The sequence below is a fragment of the Chelonoidis abingdonii genome, chromosome 22 (genome assembly GCF_003597395.2).
Source record: "Chelonoidis abingdonii isolate Lonesome George chromosome 22, CheloAbing_2.0, whole genome shotgun sequence".
Taxonomy (NCBI): domain Eukaryota; kingdom Metazoa; phylum Chordata; order Testudines; family Testudinidae; genus Chelonoidis; species Chelonoidis abingdonii.
In genome coordinates, this window is record NC_133790.1 from 5,441,177 (window position 1) to 5,459,252 (window position 18,076).

General features: G+C 40.4%; 1 protein-coding gene across 1 annotated transcript in view; it reads left to right on the top strand.

The window, feature by feature from the left end:
- HECTD4 (HECT domain E3 ubiquitin protein ligase 4) overlaps positions 1-18,076 on the top strand; it is a 111,428-nt gene that overhangs the window by 79,159 nt on the left and 14,193 nt on the right. Inside the window, exons 47-65 of the mRNA XM_032800699.2 lie at positions 105-253; positions 559-638; positions 764-927; positions 1,514-1,751; positions 2,225-2,361; positions 2,516-2,642; positions 5,006-5,143; positions 5,561-5,697; positions 5,851-6,011; positions 7,032-7,213; positions 9,123-9,328; positions 9,691-9,821; positions 10,105-10,310; positions 11,614-11,793; positions 13,373-14,676; positions 16,067-16,274; positions 17,161-17,384; positions 17,469-17,620; positions 17,891-17,997. Of these exons, the coding sequence (XP_032656590.1) occupies positions 105-253; positions 559-638; positions 764-927; positions 1,514-1,751; positions 2,225-2,361; positions 2,516-2,642; positions 5,006-5,143; positions 5,561-5,697; positions 5,851-6,011; positions 7,032-7,213; positions 9,123-9,328; positions 9,691-9,821; positions 10,105-10,310; positions 11,614-11,793; positions 13,373-14,676; positions 16,067-16,274; positions 17,161-17,384; positions 17,469-17,620; positions 17,891-17,997 (4,231 nt within the window). The remainder of the gene's footprint in view (positions 1-104; positions 254-558; positions 639-763; positions 928-1,513; positions 1,752-2,224; positions 2,362-2,515; positions 2,643-5,005; positions 5,144-5,560; positions 5,698-5,850; positions 6,012-7,031; positions 7,214-9,122; positions 9,329-9,690; positions 9,822-10,104; positions 10,311-11,613; positions 11,794-13,372; positions 14,677-16,066; positions 16,275-17,160; positions 17,385-17,468; positions 17,621-17,890; positions 17,998-18,076) is intronic.

An 18,076-nucleotide genomic window follows, 5' to 3' on the forward strand; every position in this document is an offset into this window, starting at 1 on the left:
GATGGAGCAAATTTCTGTGGTGTTTTACCTTCAGTAGTTTTTTTGTTTTGTTTGTTTGTTTTTTAAATATGACCAACAAATTTTCTGTATGGCTGTTTCCTTAGGCCCCATCATTTTACTGGGAGATTGAAATAGTTTCCTATGGAGATACAGATGATGACACTGGTCCAATAGTTTCATTTGGGTTTGCAACTGAAGCAGAAAAGCGGGACGGCGCGTGGACAAATCCTGTTGGCACATGTCTTTTTCATAAGTATGTTGCAAATGTGTTCATTAAAAATTACAGCCTGGTACACTACATAAACTGAGTATAAGCTCCTCTGAACTGGCACCAGGCTTGCTTTTTGTTCCTGAATAGTACTGAATGGATAATTTCAATGGAGGGATTAAAGTTTTGAAATATAGTAATTTCTTATGAAAATGAGGAGAGTTCCTGTTGCATTTTAGCAGTATGTAGCAACCACCTGAGTGCTAACTAATGGTCATTTACAATGACTTTTTTACCCTAGAGGGCTGCTCTTTTATGTTTTACTTTCTTCTTCACTTTTACTTTCTTAGTAATGGACGAGCTGTGCATTACAATGGCTCCAGCTTGCTACAGTGGAAGAGTGTTCGACTGGATGTGACCCTTTCTCCTGGTATGTCAGAATTCAGCTTATTTACTTAGCTGAAAGAGCCTAACACCTCTTAAATATAAACAAGGTAATAGATGAAAAACAGAAAAATCCTTGTTTCTTTTTGGTCATGTTCTATTTTCCTCTAGGTGATATAGCAGGAATTGGCTGGGAGAGAACAGAAGGCACTCCTCCCCCTCCAGGACAGCCAGCTAAAGGAAGAGTGTACTTCACATATTGTGGACAGCGACTTGGGCCTTATCTGGAGGATGTCTCTGGTGGAATGTGGCCGGTGGTGCACATTCAGAAAAAGGCAGGTTTAACAATTAAACATGTACTTTGGGATGCATTTGACTTTCATCAACACTAGTCAATGTTCCTGTGTGGAAACCATAAAATATTTTTAATATCATTTTCACCTTCATTTATTGATTTGGGTTAAAACTTATGTTCTCTTTCTAATGTGCATGTACCTTTAATGGGAGCTAGTCTCACCCATCAGGACAATAAAGTAGAGCTGGTCTGATGAGGAGACTTAGTTAATCTTTATATACTAATAGGCCTTACTTGACTATTACTTCACTTTAATCTTAACAGTGACCTTGCTGAAAATGACATTTGTCCCAATGACTGTATCTTGAAGTACCAGGCTGAACAATTAAAGCTTAAAGATTGTACTGAGGAGGTTTATACTTTGCAATTGTGTATTATCAGACTTATTCTTTAAAATTTATGGTCAATAATGCAAGGAAATCCATATCACTAGAGGATATGGTAATAACCAGTGGGGATCTCATCCTGTAGCCAAGGTTTAGAATAGGAAGATCATATCAAAGGGTTAAAATAGTACTTTAAAACAAAAGCTTCTTCTCTTATGCTTTATTTGAATTTTGTTACAGAATACAAAAGTCCGTGCTAACTTTGGATCTCGCCAGTTTGCCTATGCTGAGGGACAAGCTCACAGGAATGCTGCTGATCTGTGCATTGACCTAGCTGAAGAAATAAGTGCCAACTTTGAAGCATTGCCTTTTGCCATGGCTTCTGATAGTGATAATGATGCTGGTACCAGCATAGCTTCTGATTCTGGAACCCATGGACCTCCTTGTAGAATTGCTGCTGTTGCCACAGCTCAGCAACGTAAAGTGATCATTAATAACATTTAAATAGCATGTTCAGTTTATTTCAGTAAAACAGTGTAAATCCAATTAAATGTTCTCTAACTGAAATTCTCAAGGTGCTGCCCAGATCAAATACAATAATAGTTAAAAAAGTACATTAGACATTGGCAGATAAATGCTCACTTCATTTTAGACAGAGCAGTCTAAAAATCAGTTATATTTCTTTTACATTATATAGAATAAAGCATTCAAATTGTTCTGAATTAAAGTAACCATAATGAAAAATTATTTTATTAGGGCTCTGAATGTAGTTAGGTGCTTCACTTGATTGAGTTATTCAATGTGCTACGCTATGTCAAAATGCATTAAGTAACTTCTACCAAGTGATTGGAGAGAGACCACAGAATGCAGCATATCTGAAGAACTTCATGAAATATTTTAGCATGTCTAGTAATGATTGGGAGTTCATTATTTCAATGTGGTTGGTTGCAGAGTATGACAGTGATACTTCTTGTCATTATAAAATGGAACTCAGCTATGAGAACTTCTTCACATCAGGCCCAGATCCACATCCCCCTGCTATTGCAGACGACGAAAGCGATGATGATGACGATGATGACATCCCCCGGGTAAGGAAGATGGGACACCTCACATGTTACAAAGCTGCTCTCTAACTATAAATCTTGTATTTAAAGACTGATTTTTTTTCTTTGAGAAACTAGAATTTCCATTAAATCTCTTGTTCTAAATGCCATTTGTTTTTTGTTTGACTTCTCTTTCCAGGAGGATCACTATGCTCTCTTGGTTAAAGCCTGGGAGACAAAAGTTTTCCCTACAATTAGAAGACGGTTTCGCAATGAAGCTGAGAGGAAATCTGGTCTAGACCAGATTAAAGGGGCTTTACAGCTAGGTATTACTGTCAAATGTTTTTTCTGCAGTCATAATTGTATGTGGCATATAACAGGTGCAGGAATGAAACTGGGGGAGCTGGAGTGGTCTTGTTGCACCTACTAGAGTCAAGGCTGCAAAACAGCTTGTCTTCTGTTTTTCACATGCTTGTAACTTACAGAAGCATTCTTCTTTTGGGCAAATATTTTCCAAGCATGGTTTCTACTCAAAAGTGAGATATTTTGTGGGGGGTAGAAGATTTTGGAAAGTTTCTGCAAAATCTTTTCTATTTTTTAGGTTATGAGCTACGCGTCTATGAGAACAGAAAAACATGTAGTAGTTCGGATTTTAAAAAGCCGCCTAAACACACTTTTTAGACACAGCTACATCAATACTAACTGAAATATGAAACTTGTGAGGAAGAGTTCTTAGAAAGAAGAGAGGTTATAGATGATTGAAATGGTTGGCAGCCTTTTAGCATTTAATAGAGCTTAATAACATTCTATCCCCTTATGAGATAGTTGGGCAAGGAATAGGGGCTGATGGGACAACCTGTAAGAGGGCGTTTGTGTAAGTACCACATTGAAATCTCCCCACAAAAAACCGAGAACCAGGCTTCAGCACCGGGCACAAAAGGTCACAAATGCAGCAGCAGCAGCAGCAGCAATAATAATAATAATGTATGACATGATTTAAGGGGAGTTCAGCATGTTTTGCCTCATTCTACTGTATTCAGCAGAGTCACTACTTTCATTTGAAAAAAGGGTTCTACATTTTTCATTGCAAAGATCTAACCATTACAATATAAAGTACGGGCTGCTGACATGTTAACCTGGTTCTTCGGGAAGCCATTGCCAGACAAAGATGGGAACCTCAGGGCTTAATTTGGCTCATTTTGAACACTCAAATTAATGTTATTGTTGGTAGCTTAATTTCTCTATTTTATGACAGATTGTTTTAGTTGTATAATCTTGTATTATCAAAGATTTTTTCATTTACTTTTCTATCAAAGTTCTTTTAATCAAAATTACTTGGTTAAGGACAAAATGCTGCACAGTTTTCATGAATTCCTGATGGTGTATCTGCTTTTGATACTTGATTTTACTTGCTATTCAGGAGCTATTGGCAAAGTGTAACCTCCATCAGACGTATGCTAATTCATTTTATTTTTATGGCTAGATACCTTAGCTCTAGTGTTAGAGTTTTTCCCAAGATGTCTCGTCTTCCATGTTGATAAACTAGTGATTTGGACACAGTGGAATGCTGCAGAAAGAGTTTTCATTTCAGTACGAGTTTGGCAGCTCTGCCTCACATGCAATTATTTGCTCAGCAGGAGAGTCAACAGCCTTCTCCCACAGCTTATGTATGGGGGACCAATCAGCCTGAATATTCCATGACAAATGTGCTTTGTAAATAAATCTTTCTCCTCGGTGCTTTAGAAGTCATTTTTTTTTATTTCATTGCCACTCACAAGTTAATTGCACTTGCTGGTCAAAGTTTATCTAGCTGCTAGCATGTGAGTGACTGAGTATGTCTTTGTTCCTGGTCACCTGACAGTAAGGTTCCTAGTCACTTCTTCATGCAGATTAAAATAAAACATTGCTTTAAAAGAAAAAGTCATGAACAATTCACTAGGTAAACATTTCTGTTCTGATAAAATCAAAACAAGCTCCTGTGCTGTGGTTTTCCCTTTATAATCGTCTGTCTTAGTTTGTTTCGTGATTATTCTAATCTGGTGGTTCCCAAACTTGTTCCATCGCTTGTACAGGGAAAGTCCCTGACTGGCCGGGCTGGTTTGATTACCAGCCGCAGGTTCATATGCCAGCCGCAGGTTCAGCTGATCATGGCTCCCAGTGGCTGCGGTTCGCTGCTTCAGGCCAATGGGAGCTGCTGGAAGCGACGGCCAGCACATCCCTCAGCCCATGCCGCTTCCTGCAGTCCCCATTGGCCTGGAGCGGCTAACTGCAGCCAGTGGGAGCTGCGATCGGCCAAACCTGTGGATGCAGCAGGTAAACAAACCAGCCCAGCCCAGCAGGGGGCTTACCCTGGCGAGCTGCGTGCCAAAGGTTGCCAATCTCTGCTTATAGTCTGCAGGTAAACATTTAGTTTAACTATGAAATAGTTATCAGTAGTAAACAAACTTGTTTCCCTGAAACAGATTAGCTCTATAAATATTCTCCAGAAACCAGTATGATATTGATTTAGACTTTTTGAGTGCTAGACTTTAGACCAGATTTGCTATCTCTTATCCAAAGTGACGAGTGAGGTGGCGGAATCTGGCTTGTAATGAGTAGATGAGATTATGTTTTAATGTATTTGTTAGATTGTGTGGTTTGTTACAAGACAAAGGCCAGCGTCTAATCCAGATGCTATTCTGTTTATCAGGAATGGTCGATATAGCCCGACAAACAGTAGAATTCCTTTATGAGGAAAATGGTGGCATCCCAAGAGACCTCTATCTTCCTACCATTGAGGATATCAAAGATGAAGCAAATAAATTCACTATTGATAAAGTTCGGAAAGGTATGTCTATTTCAATCTTTATTTGCCAGTAGGAGAAAAGTTAGGACTGAACACCCTTTGATCTTGGCGGATACAGGACAAAATCATTATTTGGAGGAATTAAGGCTGCAACTTTTTTAGTTCAATAAATGGCTAGAACTGGAAGGGTTAAATCACTGCTTTTGTTTTGCCTTTTTAATAACATTTTTAAAAAGTGAATCACTTGTCAATATATGTGCTGTGCACAAAGTGAAAATGTTAAACAACCCACCAAATAGCAGAATCGGGTGTGCTAAGGCTACAGCCTGTGCATTCTGAGCCAAAGATTAGTCTATCGGACTCTGGGTGGTAGGAGTCAGTTTGTATATACTGTTAGTTTATTCAGGACCTTCTCATTGTAAATGATGTTTTGAAGACATGTTGTTCCTTTGTTTCCAGGCCTCACAGTGGTGACTCGCTCCCCAGATAGTAACAACATGGCCAGCAATGCTGTGGGAACAGCTTTACCTAAATTTGCTATTCGTGGGATGCTGAAGACATTTGGTCTCCATGGTGTTGTTCTGGACGTTGATTCAGTGAGTAGAGCTATATTTAAGTTTTTTAATGGGTTTACAGTATTTTTCTCTGATCTACGTGGTAAAACATGTTAGTTCATGTAAGATGCTGTTTTCTGCTTTTGGAGTAAAGATGTGTCCAATGGATTGATGGCGTTGTGTTTGACATTTCAGGTAAATGAATTGGTGCAAGTAGAGACTTATCTCAGAAGTGAAGGTGTGTTGGTAAGATACTGGTATCCTATTGACATGTTAGAAAGGCCACCTGCTGGCTATAGGAGGACTGCAACAAATGGATTGGTTACTCTGGATAATACAAACATCCAAATTCACAGGTAAATAAGAAATTAATTTAGTGTACTTAGAGCATATAATATATCAGTATTTCCATGTTTATTACTTGGATAAACATACAGTGTTTCATACGGTAAAATTAATTACTTACTGCAGCTTTGCATTAAATAATAGATTTCAAGTAAACTTCTGAACATCTTCTTAGTACGCTCACTAGGTTTAGACCTAAAAAGAGGTCATTGGATCTCCACATAGTTTTGGCTAAATCATCTTTTTATAAAAGGAGTTATGATGATCTTATTAGGGCATTATTAAAACAAGAATGATCTCTAAATTATTCATAAATATTTAGCTCTGGCACGGGCAAAAACATCTTGTCTAGTATAGTCACTTATTGCGATGGTGGTAATTTCTGTTTATCATCTATGTGCTCAATCTTGTGTGATTCTGAACACTTCACATTCCTACGGACTTCAGTGGGACCTCAGGGCACTTCACAGGATTGAACTTATAATGTGAAGGACCAAGTTGTAAAAGCAAAGACCAATAGTGAAGATACCTAACGTATCTGAGGTCCCAACTGAAAGCCAAGGGAATTTTAGTAGGAAGAATTTATACCTTTACCTTGCCAAAAAGGGCCATCAGATCATTAACTAAAACTGAGGCATTGATCACTTCATCTCTTTCTAGAGATGAGAAGAGTGTTTGTTCACTGCCCTTGTCTCAGAGTTACGAGTAAAGGGGGCTCTGTTCCTGTCATCAGATCTGTACATGTGGGCTCCCACGACTGTGAAGAGCACCATAGAAGTTTTAAACTTGTGGCCTGCTGGTGCCCAAACACTGGATAAGCAGTAGTGAGAAGTTTTAGAGTTCCTCATATAGAACCTACCTATTCAGTCATTCAGTCACTAGTGATTTGCTTTCCAAAGTGAATAAGGAAGATTTGGCTCTACTTAATAAGTTATTGCTGTTTTTAAGTTCATGTGTCTGTTTTGGGTCCAAAAATCAAGCTGCTAGGTATAGTTCCTATTTTAATTAACTCTTTCTCTCTTTTTTTATAGAGAACTTTTGCGATGTGAAGCCTCACTTGCGCGTTTGTACTGTCGCATGGCTCTCCTCAATATTTTTGCCCCCAAATCTCCACATATGTTTACTCGTCTATTTCATATTCCTGCTATCCGTGACATCACCCTGGAGCACCTGCAGCTGCTGTCCAACCAACTTCTTGCACCACCCCTTCCTGGTAAAATAATACTTGAAAAATGCAGCAGCTCATTTGCGTTTGATACCGTATTATAGCAATGTGTGTGCTTACAAAGAACTGTGTGAAAGACTGATTAAGTTTAGGAGTTTCTTGAAACTGACAATTTTCAATTTGTGTCATGAAGACATTAAGTGCAATTGTTTTTAAATTAAGTTTTTCAAACTTGCATGAACATATGAAATACGCAATCTCTTACTAGATTCATGAGCAGGTAGAAAAAGGGCTAACCACCATGTAAAAGCAGTTAAGTAAATTCTGGGCTAAACTGAGGTGTGTTCATTGCAAATGTTTATTAATGATCTCATGAAAAGTAAGCTGTAGGAAGGAATTCTCCCTCATTATTCCTCCCCCAAAAAGATTCCATTTAATATGTTGCTATTCTTCTTTTCGTTTGTGCGATACTTGAGAAACTGAAAACATTGTACAGTTTGAATTCAGTATAGGTATATAGCTGCCACTGGGTCACTTCATTTTCAAAATTCAACTCGTCTCCAGTTATACAGAACAGTTCATTCTTTTCTTAACAGAGTCATGAATCTGACAAGTATCAGAGGAGTAGCTGTGTTAGTTTGGATCTGTAAAAAGCAACAGAGTCCTCTGGCACCTTATAGACTAACAGATGTATTGGAGCATAAGCTTTCATGGGTATTAGTCTATAAGGTGCCATAGGACTCTTTGTCACGTTTTATGAATCTGATAGCTAATTCCTCATGAGTCTAAGAGAATGCATGTGGCCGAATTCTGGGAAAAGATCTTGGGTTAAAATAACTGTGTGTTAGTGGTGGAAATCAACCTGTCAGATGCCATTAGGCATGCTAAGAGATGCATACAACATGGCAGGGCACTTAGGAGGAAGTAAAAAGTAGCTAAAAATAGGTGGTTAATACTCAAAATTAATCTAAAGCACTTGAAGATCTTCTCTCCCGCAAATCATTCTGAGTCTGGACTAGCTCTCTCACAGGCTGCATCACGTGTGACTCCTCTGCAGAGTACAGAGTATTTTGAGGAATTGCATGGCTTTGGGATCCTTTTCTAGATTTCAATTTAAATACTCGTAATTAAGCACACACTCTCCCTCCATACTTCCTTGCATCTCCTGCCTTTTTGGCAATATTTTTTTTTTCATTTCTGGCCTTGTTTAGCTAACCTGTGAGGAATTTGCATAATGTTAATGTGTGTAATTGCACCTCGCTGAGCGGGATTTCTGCAAACAGGCTCTGTAGGAATTGCTTTGTCTAGTGCTGCCATGCACTGCAAATTGGCCTTCCATAGGTCCTGCAGTAACTTAGTAGACAGCAGCAGTCTGTAAGAAAGGCAGTGATAGGGAGCCCTCTAAAAATAGCTTCTTTGTGGGTGGGAGAAGCTTGAGATCAGGGACACCACTTCTCCCCGCTTCATCTCATCGAATGAGCGGGGGAAAAATCTCAAGCGCCATGTACTCATTTTACAGCCTCAAAGAACCCCTCAAACTGGGGCTACTCGGCCCCTTCTGTCTCCTTGGCCATCATGCGGCATTGGGGGAAGCAATGTCTCCATATCTGACTGGTGGGGTGGGGAGCTATCTGACTGCTTCCAGGGTGGGGCACAGTTGGGTGGCCCCAGAGCCCTTCCACTGCTTTTCTTCCTGGGGGAATCCATGTAAAGATTGGAATAATGCTGGGACAGAACAAGACCAGGCCTTTGACCCTCCATTCAGTTTTGTGTCAGTAGTGTCAGGGGCACAGGTTTGGCCCTGGAAGAATTCCTTATACTGCTAAACCTTGGGAGGACTTGCACATGGGCAGGAATGCAGCTATAAAGGCTTGTGATCTGAGAGTTTCTTTGACTGACTACTTATAAGTTCAGAGATCTTCCAAAATATGCAGTATATTACATTTGTTCTTTACAGATGGAACAATCAGTTCAAGTTCTATTCTTTTGGCCCAGTCCCTACAGCATTGTATCCATTCCCAGAACTGTTCTGCCACAGACCTTTTCTACCAGGGCAATTCACAGCAAATCAGGGAGTGGCTGACTGTAGCCATCACTCGGACACTACATCAAGGAGAGGAGAGTCTGTTAGAACTAACTAAACAAATCTGTTCCTTCTTGCAGGTAAATGATATTTTTTGATGCTTTCCAAATGTTTATAGTAATGTAAAGAAAATGTGAATTAATCTTTTTCCTCTAGAGAGATTGCCTTTCTTCTTGCCAGAATATTTTTGCATCAGTTATTACTGTCCTTAAATACATAATACTGTTAATCATAGTGCAGTGTTTCTCTGCACACACTGCAGTGCTGTCTGGTCATGTGAACATGTGCAGGGGGATAGCCTGTGTAGTACTGAAATGAATGGTCTCAAGTTATCTAACTACTCTGTAGTACTATTTTTAGCTGTAAAATAAGGGGCAAGGAAGGGGTTTTGGCTTATTGCTTTGCTTCTCCGAGGCTTTCATTGTTAAATGTCATTTTACAGACTGCACCAGAACAATTCCCCGCTGAAGAGTTCCCTATTTCAGAGTCCAAAGTCAATATGGATGTTAATTTTCCTGGGGCTGCTTTTGTAGTTGTGTCCTGTAAGGAAAGTCAGTCTGGATTCCGCAAAGAGTAAGTTATTAAGGAATGGGGGGAGCAACCAGTTATAAAGAGCCCCTATGTAGGCTGCTGGGCCTGGGTTGTGATCTGCCTCTCTCTAAGACTTCTTCGGGAATTCTGTGTAATGCTTGTGTTCATTTTTCCATACAAAGCTTTCCAAGGGTTTATCTTGGAGAGGTGGGGGATGATAGTGCAGAAGGATATGAAGTACCCTTTGATTGTGTCTTTTTTAAGTTTGGTTTTTTATGAATTGTAATTAATTAATTCATTAATTTGTTTTCTGGTTATTTTCTAGCTCCTCCCTGTATAAGGCTCCGTGGGCTCGAGTGTTTGTCTATGGTCTTGGTCATAAAATAAAAAGGAACGGTCAGTTAAACCTAACTGAGGCGGTATGTTACCCTCGGGATGCCTCTCCAACCAACACAGGCTTGACACCACCCCCAACAACCAATCAGTATCCTTCGGTGATTATCTCCACTGACAAGGTCCACATCAAATTAGGTAAATGTTCTTAGCCTGTCCTCATTTTGAAAATACTAAATCACCTTATTTCTCAGAGTTTCCTCAGGCAGCACTAAACCTACATTCTGTTCACGTGGGTACTATGCTATGCAAGGTATCAGAAAATACCAGGCAATAGGAATACACCATGACGAACTAAACAGACAAGGCTTGATATTGTCCAGGCAGTTCTAAACTTACACCCCCTCACACTGCAATCTCATCATTTCTCAGAAGTCAGTCAATACTTGGCGTTTTCAGGGAGGTCTCCCCTCTGCACACTTCAGGAATTGGGACCGGTGACTGAGCAGGCAGCACTTGTTCTGCTAAGTTCAGTCCTGAACCATTGCCCCGGGTTGGTGCTTTGTTGTTTGAGATCCCACATTTTAACCTAGTTTTATCTATGTGGATAGTTATATGGCTGGCCTTCATCACTGTAGGATCAGGGCCCCTTGAATATATTTCGGCAGAAATAACACTCTTTCTTCCCTCCAGCCTGTAGAAGAAATAGCTTGATTTGTTTATAATAATGGGAGCAGGGGGGGAAGAGGGGGCAAGAACAAGTTTTCTTTCAATAAATTCTTCAAAGTCTCACCACTCCTGGTCACTGTGGTTCCTTGTATTCCATTTTGCAGTAGCACTAATGTCCTGCCAATATTCAGGAAACCATTGGCTACATCGGGGTGGCCAACCTGTGGCTCCAGAGCCACATGCGACTCTTCAGAAGTTAATGTGCGGCTCCTTGTATAGGCACTGACTCCGGGGCTGGAGCCACAGGCACCAACTTTCCAATGTGCTGGGGGGTGGGGCGGTATGTGTGTGCTCACTGCTCAACCTCTGGTTCTGCCACAGGCCCTGCCCCTACTTTACCCCTTCCCACTCCCTCCTCTGAGCCTGCTGTGCCCTCGCTCCTCCCCCACCCCCAAGCCTCCTGCACACCATGAAACAGCTGATCAGGAGAGGGAGGGCAGGAGGCACTGGGAGTGGAGGCGGGGAGCTGATGGAGGCCTGCTGACATACTACTGTGGCTCTTTGGCAGTGTACATTGGTAAATTCTGGCTCCTGCTCAGGCTTCCCTGGGCTACAGTGTTAACTTAATATTTTCCTTTTCTGTCTTTTCATTTCTGTTTAATGAGAAGATTAGTCGATTTAATGAACTACCTCACTTAACAAACCCTTGAGCTTAGAAAAATTGAAAACAATGTTTGAACCTGGCCTAATAAGACGTTGCTTTTTCTTGACACAGTTGTTGCGTTCTAGTTTATAGAATTGTAATGGGAATTCCTCTGTCATCTTGTTTAAGGAGTATCCCCCCCTCCTGGAGCTGTCTTAGTTTTGCACTCTCTTCCGCTTGAATTCCCTCTGGCTCTGGCGTTTACAGAACAGCTGTTAACTTGGAAATCAGAGGATGGTGATGTGAAATCAGAAGATGAGCTGGATACTATCCCTGCTTCAGTTCTCTTGCAAATGGTGGAATTTTTAGGTGAGAGTACAGCATTTCTCGAGTATTTAATTACCAATGAAACAGCTGATCAACTGGAATGTTCAGAAAGAAAAAAATACAGTATTTAAGCTTTCTTTAGTAATTATGATGGAATTTATGGTTTTTAAACTCTAAAATAGTGTGCATTCGCCTGGTTTAATAATGCCAAATTCTAAAATAAACTCAGTACTAGAAAAATCACATGAAGATTTTCCAGCTGATATCTATTAAGTACATTGGGTAAAATATTCAAGAGCACCTAAGTGCCTGAATCACTTTTGAAAATGAGACTTAGGAATCACTTAAGAGCTTTTGAAAATTTTACCGCTTATCTCATCAATGCAAGGATGTGTTGACAATGTTACTTAGTAACCAGGACCCTGTGTATTCTCCAGTACTGCAGCCAACTTTTTGCCACAGAAGCCTCCGTTCTGAGCTTTGATTTAAAAAAATCTAGCATGCACGGTTGTGAAAACAATTTTGTAAATCTAAATAGAGTGTAAACTGCTATAGTGCTGTCCTCCTGTTTCCAGAAGGCTTAAAATCATGAATATGGCAGTTTATAGAACTTGTATTTATCTCCTTTTATTAACTATGAAACCTTAAAGATGGGAAATTCTATAAACACTAACTGCTTCTCTACTGATCATTTTAAGAAAATATCCAGGTCATGGTCTTCTCCCAAAATTAAATCTATGAATTTTCATTAAAATTTTTAGTCAATTTCACAGCAGAGGTGCAAGAGGGAGAAACCCAGAGTCATGAAAAAATCAGAGAGACGTGGGGTTGTTGGAGCGTGAGCCCACCGCTCCCTCCTCCTGCAGTGGCAGCTCCTGTCCTGCTGGGCTGGACCGGCCCTGCATCCTGCTTGGGGGATGGTAACCCTGTGCACTAGGTCACAGCGCCACTCAGGTTTGGCACATCCGCCCCTCCATCTCCATCACCAGCCAGGTGTACGCACCAAACTGGAGTGGCATTGTGACCCCATGGGCCAGGTCATAATGCCCAGAGCAGGGAGCCGGGCTCACAGGAGTCATCACTGCAGGTTTCACACACTTTATTAAAATTAACAATTACTGTGAACACTGTAGCCTTGCCCATAATCACAAAGCTCTCCGACACTTCCCCAAATGCCACAAAGCTCCAGTTATCCCTACCCAGCTGCCAGTACCTCTGGCTTCCCCTGACAGCTTCTTGTGATGCAATTATGTGTTGTGAATTGAAAAATCTGGAGTATAATAAAAACTGAAAATGTGGAGACATCCATCACATTACAGCAAACACAGGCCCATTGATCAGGTTGTATTCTTGCATTTTTTAATTTTAATGAAGCTGCTGCATTTAAAGCCTGCTGAACTTGAGTGATGCAAAATGTAGGTTTGTTTTGCCATAGGACCTTCTAGTATTATGTATTTGTTGGTTGCATGAAGATGTCTCTGTGGGAAGAATGTTCCCATGGATTTGTAAGTGGCCTCGCTTGATTTTACACCCATTGAATGGTATTGTCATAATTAATGTAATAAAGCCAGTCACATTGGAATAAATCTAATTCCCGTGTCTGTCTGTCTTCCATATGTAGGGAACTTTCTCTGGACGACAGACATGGCAGCTTGTGTGAAGGAACTGATATTTCATCTCTTGGGAGAGTTGCTTCGCAAAATTCACAATCTGGAACAGAAAAAGAACCCAGCAGGGTTGTCTTCTTCCATTGCACTTCAGCTAAATCCCTGTCTAGCCATGCTTATGGCACTTCAGTCAGAACTGCACAAACTATATGATGAAGAAACTCAAAACTGGGTGTCTGGAAATGCATGTGGTGGCTCTGGTGTGGGGGTGGCTGACCAGGGAAGATTTTCAACCTACTTTCACGCTCTGATGGAAGGCTGTCTAGCTGTAGCAGAAGTGACTCTGCCAATCAACATGAGTGTAACAGCTAGTGTAATGTCATCCACAAATGCCCCAAATCTTAGTGATTCATCTTCCTCCTCTTCATCTTCTCCGGGGCAGACGCCCCAGAGCCCAAGCCTCCTGTCAAAGAGGAAAAAGGTCAAAATGAAGCGGGAAAAGACATCGTCTTCAGGTAAACGGTCTTCATCCCGAGCTGCTGAAACTGACACTGCAATTCTCAATATAGGAGGAAGCAAACCCGAGGATATGTTGTGGTTTCATAGAGCACTGACCTTACTTATAATTCTCAGACATCTAACTAAAAAGGATCCACAAGGGCTGGGTGTGACAAATGATGCTGTAGCTGATGCTTGCCAGGCACTAGTGGGTGCAACAGCTCATAGTCGGTTACTTGTGATTTCTGGAATACCAACTCACTTAGAGGAAGGTATTGTGAGAAGTGCAATCCGGAAGGCGTGTAACGCACATGGTGGAGTCTTCAAAGATGAAATCTACATCCCTTTGCAGGAAGAGGACTCCAAAAAAATCAAGGACAAAGCAGGAGAAGGAGAATGTAGGACTGAGTTGGAAAAAGCAACTGTATCTAGTAGTGCAGACAGTCTTGATATCAGCAGTTCTAGCAGCGTCACACCTGCCATGAGTGTTAGTGCCTCAGCCTCGACAAGCCAGGCCTCCCTCTGCAGCTCGCAGGGTATCTCTCGGACAATTAGCGATATTTCTGTAGACCAGTTTCAAGCTTCACTGGAGTTGGCCATTCCATCAGGACTGCTAGAGCCACATGTTGTTTCTAGCCAGGAGAGTTTAGATCTTTCACTTTGCAGCACTGGAAGCCTTGGCAGCCTTGGCAGTCTTGGGGAACCACTTGACAATGTAGAAACAGCGTCTGTGTCTGATGTTGGATCAATGTACACTGTCACGTCACTGGACAACCAGCCACTGATGTCACGGCCAATCAAGGGTTTTGCAGTAGTGGAGGTAACAGCTTTCAGGCAGTGAGGGATTCATTTGTAGCTCCCCTTTCTTGCAGCAGTCAGGTCAGATTTTGTCCTAAATGAATGATGTCAATTCAGTAACTATCTTCCCCCAAACTCAAAAACAAAACAAATCTTGTTTCTCACTTCTCTCTACACCACACTGGGGGGGTGACTCACGGGGCCAAAGAAGGTGTTTCCTTTCCATGTAGACTCGTGGGGGGGGGGGGTAATACTACAACTGGAATAATTCCCTTTTGTATGTTGGCTGGAGAGTGGCAGGTACTATAAGCAAGGAATAGTTCAGCACAAATTATGCTGTCTAACTAGGACACAGCATAAAACGCATTCCAATTAGAATTTGATGGCTGTGCTTTCTTGTACTAAATTATCTTCAGATTTGCCCCAGGGATCACAGTGCAGTGACTCTAAACACTTTCTCTTGCCTTTATCAGAACCTTTAAAATCAACATCCTTTCTGAATGCAACAGTGTAGAGTCACTGTGGGTTTTTAGAGTCTGTTACTTTAGTAGACTTTAAGAATGTACTTGATTCCATCAGTATCATGGTTTGACATTGAATGGTTTTGAACTTTGTTCCCAAAAGAGTGACATACTTGGGCTAACATCTGCTTGTTTAAAATTCTCCTTTCCAAAGGACTGCAAATGCTATTGAAAGTCTAGTGCTCCTAAATCCCACATTTGAAAAATCTCCCCTAGGCTTCCAGACGCTTTCAGTAACATCTGCCTCAAGTTTGTTGCAGCTTCAGAATTAGGCTTGTGTTTCAGCTCCTCCTACAGAAGGAAATATAGTTTACTCCAAAGGAATGTATTTTTAATTGAGCCAAAGATGTTAACAATGAAACAAACAAGCAATAGACCCCGTACAAGGAAATTGGTAACATAATCATGTTGAACCCTACAACTGGTCTGTAGCTACTCCAGTAATGATGCATTACTGATATTCACAGCTTCCAAGAAAGTTAGGGAGATGGAACAATAGCTCTGGTTCCAAGGGCCAATTTTATGTAGATATTTTCTAATTACTACACAGTTGAGGAGAACTGCGGGTGACCCTGAAACCTTCAAGCTGATCTACAACTAATATTTTCTTATCTCAAGGCTTCTGAGAGTTGCCTCCAAACTTAAGAAATGGAATAGTCATTGCTCAGAGGCCTGTGTAATTAACCCAGGGTGTGGTGGTTTCAAAGAACCCACTTCCTAGAATGGATGTATTGCCAGGTAAATCTGAGTTCTGGTATCAGAGGATTAATGTAGCACATGTGTAACATTAAACCTGTGCAAGAAAAGAGAACGCAAGACTTAACCAATATAAATGACAGATAATTTGTTCCCCATCAGAATTCCTTGTAACTACTTTCGTTATTTACGCAGATAAGGTCACGAGCTAAAATAGAGAAAATCCGAGCCAGTTTATTTAACAGTAGTGATCTGATTGGTTTGTCAAGTCTGGACGGTGAAGATGAACTAATGGAAATGTCAACTGAGGAGATTTTAACTGTATCTACTGTAAATCAGAGTTTATTTGATACACAAGGGAGCCCAGTCCTAGAAGACTATTTTAATGATAAATCGATAAAAGGTGTGTATCTTTCATATTGGTAAATACCTTGTTTCCAGGTTTTATGCAGTGGTCACATTCTTCTTACTTATGCTGGTGTAAATCCAGAATCACTCATTGACAGACTGACAATGGAAAAAATTGTTCTCGTATAAATTACTTGCCAATAGATTAGGGGGAAGGGATTTGTGACAGTTTAGCACATTCAACAATCGCTAAAGCTGGTCAGATAGTAAATAAAATATTATTCATGATTAACTTATTTAATAGTCAACAGGAAAAAAAATTGTGATTTTAACTCATTTACAAATATTATTAGACCAAACTATTCCTTGACTTGAACGGAGTTACGCTGGGGCAAATCCAGAGTAACTGAGCAGAATTTTACTCATAGTCTTTGACTTACATCAATCAATGGTTAATTTTATTCTAACAGTGTGATCAAAACCTCTTGAATCAAATCATAGAAAGCTATAGAAAATTATATCAGTTGGATGGGGCCTAAATTCTAAATGAGGAGGAGAAAAGATTAATTGAGGGGCGGGGGCCTCAGAGAACAATGTAATTCAATTATTGACATAAACACTATTGTGTATCTATGCAAATTGTGACATGCACCCAGGGATCTGCTGGATAACTAAATCAATTGTTGATGTCACTCAAAATTACACTAAGGTAGTAGATCAAAATAAATGGAAGGCACTGTCTGCAGTATCATAAATTGAACTTTAAAAATGTCATGACTGCTTTGCGTACTGTTTTCTAAATTATTTGCTGTCTAGTATTTTAGAGCACAAGGTTTTTTTTAATAATATAGTGGATGAATAGAAACACATCTTCCCAGTGTCTTAACTCTAAACTCTATTTGTATGTTGGATTTGTACTGTACTGCAATTTTTTGTATTAGGTGAGAAATTGGTCCCAGGTGCTCGAGAAGTCCTCTCAGAAATATTTAAGAGCTGTGTTCACTCTGAACAAACGCTGAGCCTAACTCCAGCAAAACCCATTAAAGTTGCTGATATTTATCTGAGCAAAGAGCAAATAAATTCCCAGACTCCTGGAAACCTTCTCCATGTCTTCTTCACAAATGTCCGCCCACCAAAGAAGGTGCTGGAGGACCAACTCACTCAGGTAGCTGTGTATAAAACACCTCTTTAATTACTCTCCTGGTATAATTTGAAAATATTGGCTAATCATTCATTTCTCTTTTGGAAGATCTTAAGGAAATATGGTGTCCCCAAGCCTAAGTTTGACAAGAGCAAGTATAACAAGGGAGGCAAAGAGCAACATCCAGTGAAAGTTGTGAGCTCCAAACGTCCGGTTACTAAACCACCTGCAAAGGAAAAGTCTGTGCTCAATAGTGTCAGGTTAGTGCCTTGAACTTTTCTGCAGTCATAAAACAGCTGGCTTTTCTGCATGGAACTAGCTTTTCCTTTTCAGTGTTCTGACATACTGGTGTGCAGAAGATGATTTTAAAAGAAAATTAAAAAAATCAAGAGGTGACCTAAACTAACTCATGACTTTGAGGGCATAAATCATTTATTACATTAAACAATATTTCATATTGTAGACTGATACCACACTCAGTCATTTAAGGAAATGTCCATTCTAACCCAAAAAATGTTTCTGTCCCACAGCAGAACAGCTTTAAGTGAGAAAAAACCTTCTGTAAAGCCAAAATCTCCAGAGAAGGGCAAGCCTGATGAGAAGGACCCAGAGAAGTCTCCTACAAAGAAACAAGAAGGTAGGGGCTGTCTGGAAATTCTTCTCATTCCTTTATCTCTGAAAACAAGCTATCTATCAAAGGGTGAAGATTCCAGACA